A 6,263-nucleotide genomic window follows, 5' to 3' on the forward strand; every position below is an offset into this window, starting at 1 on the left:
TGATCAATTCATGATAAATTTTCTAATGCTCCCCGACTTGTTTGAGACTGACGAGTTATTTCTTATATTACAAGAATATGATATACAACTTTGTCTGTGTGAGTTTACTCAAATTGTCGATTTAAAGTTCTGACAAAATTAAAGAGAAGTCGCATGGTTGCGGAACATATAATTAGCATAAAATTAGTCAAATTCATGATAGAACTTCTAATATTTTCAACTTGTTCGAGACTGACGTGTGTGTACAGTGTGTATATATATCTATGGTCCTTAAGATTGGCGAAAAGCTGCAGCATTTTGCCTTAAGCTGGCCCAATCCCTTTAAAGTGTCATTCCTTTTCTTTAATTCTCTTTCACCATTTCCTTTAATCCCTTTTTCATCATCATATCATCAGCCTTTTTCTTATTTATTTGATCCCCACTTGTCCACTATGAGTTCAATCGAACACGTCATTTTTGAAATGAAGTATTAATAAATATATAAAAAAAAAATATTAAGTTATATACATCGTTAGTGTAAACAAAACTTTACATTAGTTAGAATTGTAATCTTGAAAATGAACCGCCCGCTATAACATGTAAATTTTACCTAATAATGTAAAATTTCTTACTCTAATGATGTATATAGCTTAAACGAGAAAAAAAATCACTAAATTTAACAAATATTAACTTTTGAACCCGTGATGCCAGAAGTATTGCAATAGGTTCAGTGACAAGAACTTTCAAGATCGAACTCATCACAGTTAAATCTTGAATCCGCCTCTATTTCATCTGAAAGTTGCTCCAAAAGTAGGTGTCCAGAAATCTACATTGGTCTCATGAGTTACTGGGAAAGTGCTTGAAATTGGTACCAAACATAATCCTCTACTTCTCAGATCTTTATTTCTTCCTTCTGAGGCATCCTCGGATAATTTATTACCACTCTGCACAATGTCAGTGTTGTAAAGTTCATTATAAAGAAAAGCATCTTTTACTAGGATTTTTTCAACTATCAGGACACGATTCAAAATATTTGTTTAAGGGTGAAAGAGAATAATCCTTGGTAGAAAAAATTTAAGCTATAACCGCAGGGGTTAGGTATAGAAACTTATTTGTAATTATATCTTATAAATGATATGATTAATGTTTTGTAGTATATATTTTTACACTGTACTTGCATAGAACTTATAACTCTCTCATAAATTTGGAACATGAATTGTTTTCCAAGATGTATGGAGTAGGGTTTTTAAGTACCTGCTGATGCTGCATGGGTGCTCCATTTTTCATGTATGGGGCGCTTAATGCCTGTAATTAATTTACATAGAAAAACAAATGAATCTTTGTATATTGACGGCGTAAAAAATATTATATAATCGGATAATCTAAAAGAATTTTTATTATATCGTCAGTATGTATAACTTAAATTCAAAAATAAATGAAGAAACGAATCTTCATAAACTTACACCAATTTGATCATGGAGGAACTTTATGTACTCAATTGCTTCTGATAGTACAGAAGCTGTATCAGTCTGGAGAGAAAAAAGTATTTATTAAAATGAATGAAAATATCTTCTTTTTTATTGTAAATTCAAACAACTAGTGCTACTCTTAAGTAAAAAAAATGAAGAAAATTTTAAATCTCAGTGCTTATAACCTTTCCAAAAGGTGAGACTAGTTGTTGAAGTGCAGTGATTCTGTCTCCCATTTTCTCCTTCCTCACCTGAGAATGAGTTAATTCTTTTTACATATATTCTAGTAATAACATATGGCTACTATTATAAAATAAATAAGATTTTAAGTTCTACGCATTAACAATGTAAAATATATATGCGCGATCAGGTAAGATTTCTGATAAACATGATATAATATGATAAAAATAATAATAAACCTGTTATTACCACTACAAGAAAACATGAAATTAGCGACGGACAAAATTTCGTAGCTAAATAGCAAAATCCTATGCTAATCTTATTTAGCTACAGATTATAAAAAAATCTAATTAGCGAGGAGCTATTTAGCGACAGATTAACTAGGAATTACCGATAAATGTCGTAGCTAATTCCATGTTCTCTTGTAGTGTAAATTATAATAAGTTATTGATAAAAAATTAAAATGTTGTTGTATATAATTTATACTTGTACACATACCTTAAAAGCTGGCGAAGGAGATGGAGTTTGATCATTCCTTGGCCTTTTATTTGATGTTTCAGTACTGCTAGTTTTCTTTGATATTTTAATTTCCCTAACCTCTCCCATATTCTGCTGCGATGGGTGAAAAAAGTAAAATCATTTCATGTACTAAATTGAATCAATCAATCGGAAAAGTAAACCCTAGATATATATAACATGCAAATTTAGTATATAATAGATCATATTTATATATATATTGAACTCGTTGGACTCTAAATTCTGAAATTTACGTGTGTGTAATGAATTATTCACTGTTGAGACATAGTTTATTTAAGTGATAATTATAAGTGTGCCTTCTCTTTAATAGTTCAAATTTTTAGATGAGATGATTACACAATTCAATATGGTATCAGTGCGAACAAGTAGACATGGTCAGTTCAAATCTCACCGCCACCCAAAAACTTAAAAAATATTTCCACTTGTATGGCCATGAAGAAGAATCAACCACACATGTGAGGGGGGCGTGTTTGAGATATGGTATAGTTGAATAATAACAGTTATCACCATGGATAGTGGTTAGATAAATAAGATCTCTTACTCTTAACCAAATATGTCAGGTTAGAACCTTGGGAATGAAAAAAAAAAAATCTTTGGTAGGAACACCTCCCCATTTAATAGTCCTTATATATGCGACCTGAATTCGAATTTATCGTTATACCAAAACAGAAACCGAATACCAAACGAGAAAAAAAAAATGTAATTACAATTACCTTTGCTTTCTCATCCACTATTGGGTTATTGGGAAGTTGTGGATTATGCAAATTAGAAGGAAATAGACTTGAGGGTAGATCATTCATGGCAGCTGCACTTGCATTCCAAAAAGGTGTATTATTTGAGAAATGCAGCTGGCTATGAGGCGGTGGCAACGGCGATGGCGGTAGCAACGGCTGTTCCGGCAGTGATGTTCGGAGAAATTGAGGAAATTTAGACCAAGAATTTGTTGTAGATGAATGCATCACTTGATGATTATCAGCTACTTCATAATTTGATGGATTAATATCATAGAGTCCTCCTTGTTGTGACATAGTACTTGTTGATGAATGACTAAATATTGGATTATTTTGATCTAATGAAAATCCCCTAATATTATTCATTTGTGATGAAGAATCCTCAGAATTACCGGAATATAACATTTTTTGTCTAGTACTCCAATGATGATCTTGATCATGAGAATTAGCTTCTTGTTGATACTTATTTGTATTTGAACTTATGTCTTCTTGTTGAAGTAATGAAGAAAACCCACTCTCAGCTTTTTCACCCCTCCTACAACAAAAAATAAAAGATAAAAAAAGAAAAGACGTTTGAAACATAATATAATTAAGTAATAAAAGTATAGTTTATGTAATGATTTTAAGGTACTTTCAAATGAAATGATCACACAATTTAACAGTACTTACAATAAAGATTGGTGGTTCCATTCATGTGCTTGAGAAGTAAGGCCTAAACCCATAATTTGGAAATTGGAATCATGAGAAGATAAAACGCCATCGCCACCTCCTCCTCCTCCACCACCAATTCCGCCGCCACCAGAAGATTCCAACACCGACCCGGAGTCCAAGAAAGTCCTAGGTTTGATGTCCACATGAGTTTCTGTCGGCCAATTACTATAGTTACTAGTGGATGAGGAAGTTGTAGGAGTATTGGATGAGCCACTATCGAACCTATTCCTCGATGTGGATGTATTATTTTCCCACCAATTTCCACTTCCTAGTTGAAATTCTTCTGCCATGGCAACCTTTCAAGAAAAAAAATGAGAAAAAGGACGTTTTCAATACCGATAACAGTTTTCCTTTTCGTGATTTTCAAGAGGTGACAAAAGAACAATAAGAGATGTTAGAAAGAAGAGAAAATTCCTTCTTTGGTCTTGCAAATTGAGTTTATAAAATGAGATGACTTCTTGTGTTTGCTTTTTTTTTTCTTTGTGGTATTGAATCAAGATTCTTATTCTGGAACTCTCTTTTTGCTTTACACTTGGGGATTGGTTTATGGTTTTGGGGTTTTTGGCTATGTTTATAAAAATTGAAATGAATTTTGTTTCTCTTTTCAATTCATCTGGCTATTTATAGTATTAGGAATTTTTTGAGACTTTGAGAAATGACCAAAATTTTGATTGACTTTTTATGAGTGATTAGACAAATGGAAGGGTCAATAATTATATTGTACTCCATCCTTAGCCAAACATCAATTAATTACTGGTATTATCTTTTGTGAAGTTATATTCACTGTCTCGGTGGCATGTTTAGATTTTTTTATTAAGGGTATTCAAAATATATATATATATAAAGCATATGAAGAAAGTAAGGAGAATATTCAACTAGAATATACACATTAAAATAAATTTAATTTTGTAATTACATTGTAATTTTCCGGCAAAGGGGATTAAGATGAACCCACTTGCATCTCCTATCTTTGCAGTAACTGGCGGTGTAATTTTTTTTTACACTATCAGATCACTCAAAAGATATCTACAGGTAAGCTTCCTCAAAATGTAGGTTTTTGTGATCTTGAAAATAAGACGGATTACATACTACAACAGATAAAAATGACCTGATGACGTAAACATCCCTTAAAATGAAGATATATATAACCAAGGAGAGAGGCAGAAGCCTAGATATGTATTCGGTCGAACCCGTAACTTATGCTGAAGCATTTATTTGTGTTAATCATTGATATGATCCTAAAGGGCATGATCGATGCTAATGGCTCAAGGGCATGGAAGAGGATGTTGGAGACACTTGTGGATCCACGTAAGAGAGCAAATGATGTTTGGAAGATAGCTTGGCATTGGAAGTGTCGCAAAGTGGCTAGATGCGCAAAATGGCTAAAAGTGAAACTATGGGGCTAAGATTGCAATTGGAGGTCATACTTGCAAGTTATGAGGTTAGAATGACAATTGGAGGTCATAATTGCAAGTTATAACACTTTGGATGCAATTAAAGACCCATATGGGTATTTTTGCAAAAGAGCCACTTTAGGGCCTTTTGATGTAATAGGCTTTAGTATAAATAGTTGTTCTCATCCATTTGGAAGACTTAGCTTGCATATTGATGATAAACTCAAATTGAGAGAATTTTAGTATAGTTTGTTTGGTTATTGTTCAAGCGTGATTTTCAAGTTGTGAATTGAATTGCTGATCCATTAAATTCATCTAGATTGCTCATTTGTGGATTCAAATTGAGTCTCTTCTTTGAATTCAAATTACTTAGGTTCTTTGGTTGAAATTCAATTAGAAGGGTTTAGGTTTCATATACCTAAGTTTGCCTATAGATTTCATTACCAATTGGGTCTAGTATCTATCCTTCTATCTTCTCATCCCTAAATTTCCCATATCCCTTTTATTTCCTTTTGTTTTGTTTAATTCTTAGAGTTTCCCTAGGTTGATTGTTATCAATCATTAAGTTAAATATGTACACATCTTAAATTTAAAACTTAATTATTGTTAGTACTTAAATTTTGAAGTTAATTAAATTCAGAACTCATAAAATTAAAATCTGACTCTACCCTAGGGGTCGTTTGGTGCATGGTATAGACTAGGATATCCCAGTACTAATTTTTTATACCGTGTTGGTAAGAGGTATAAATTTATCCCAGGAGGTGGGATAAAATAATCCCAATAAATGGGATAAATTAGTCCTGGAATTATAATCTCGGGATAATTTTGACTATCTACCAAACGACCACTTAATATTTTATACTCGATAGAAGTCTTAGCTTTTCCCCCACTTTGACTCTTTCGTTATTTTGTCCAACAGCAAGAATCTATTTCAGTGTTGTTATTTGTGGCATATACCTTTAAGAGCCAACAAGTCCAAATAGACTTTCCTACGGACCGTTGAGTCAATATACCATTGATGTTTCAAGACAATAACTTACACGTCATACGCATAATAACATTTGTCTGATGTTACATTAATTTATTAAAGGTGGGTTTGGTAAGAAGGAAAATGTTGTCCGCGAATGTTTTTCTGAATGATAAGTGGGTCTTTTATTTATTTTCCGGTTTATTTCATAAATACTTTAGTCAAACATGACGGGGATAGGGGTGGGGTGGTGGGGATGGAAGGCTATAGGGTCAGGTGGTGGGGGGTATGATGT

The 6,263-nt window shown here is 32.7% G+C and overlaps 1 protein-coding gene across 4 annotated transcripts; it reads right to left on the reverse strand.

Annotated features, from left to right (window-relative positions):
- Window positions 1-481: 481 nt before the first annotated feature.
- LOC132628441 (transcription factor bHLH123-like) lies at window positions 482-4,202 on the reverse strand. 4 transcript variants are annotated; one of them, XM_060344230.1, is made up of 7 exons: window positions 3,566-4,202; window positions 2,879-3,431; window positions 2,127-2,237; window positions 1,634-1,699; window positions 1,443-1,508; window positions 1,234-1,284; window positions 482-923 (listed from the first exon to the last, which is right to left on the reverse strand). In XM_060344230.1, the coding sequence occupies exons 1-7, from the start codon at window positions 3,895-3,897 to the stop codon at window positions 768-770; spliced, it is 1,335 nt and encodes a 444-aa protein (XP_060200213.1). In that variant the 5' UTR covers window positions 3,898-4,202; the 3' UTR covers window positions 482-767. The 4 variants fall into 4 exon arrangements, with proteins under 4 accessions (XP_060200213.1, XP_060200221.1, XP_060200206.1 ...); XM_060344238.1 differs by having other exon boundaries at window positions 482-892; window positions 2,127-2,240; XM_060344223.1 differs by having other exon boundaries at window positions 2,127-2,240; window positions 3,566-4,201.
- Window positions 4,203-6,263: the final 2,061 nt, after the last annotated feature.

Source organism: Lycium barbarum, chromosome 1 (assembly GCF_019175385.1).
Source record: "Lycium barbarum isolate Lr01 chromosome 1, ASM1917538v2, whole genome shotgun sequence".
NCBI classification, from domain to species: domain Eukaryota; kingdom Viridiplantae; phylum Streptophyta; class Magnoliopsida; order Solanales; family Solanaceae; genus Lycium; species Lycium barbarum.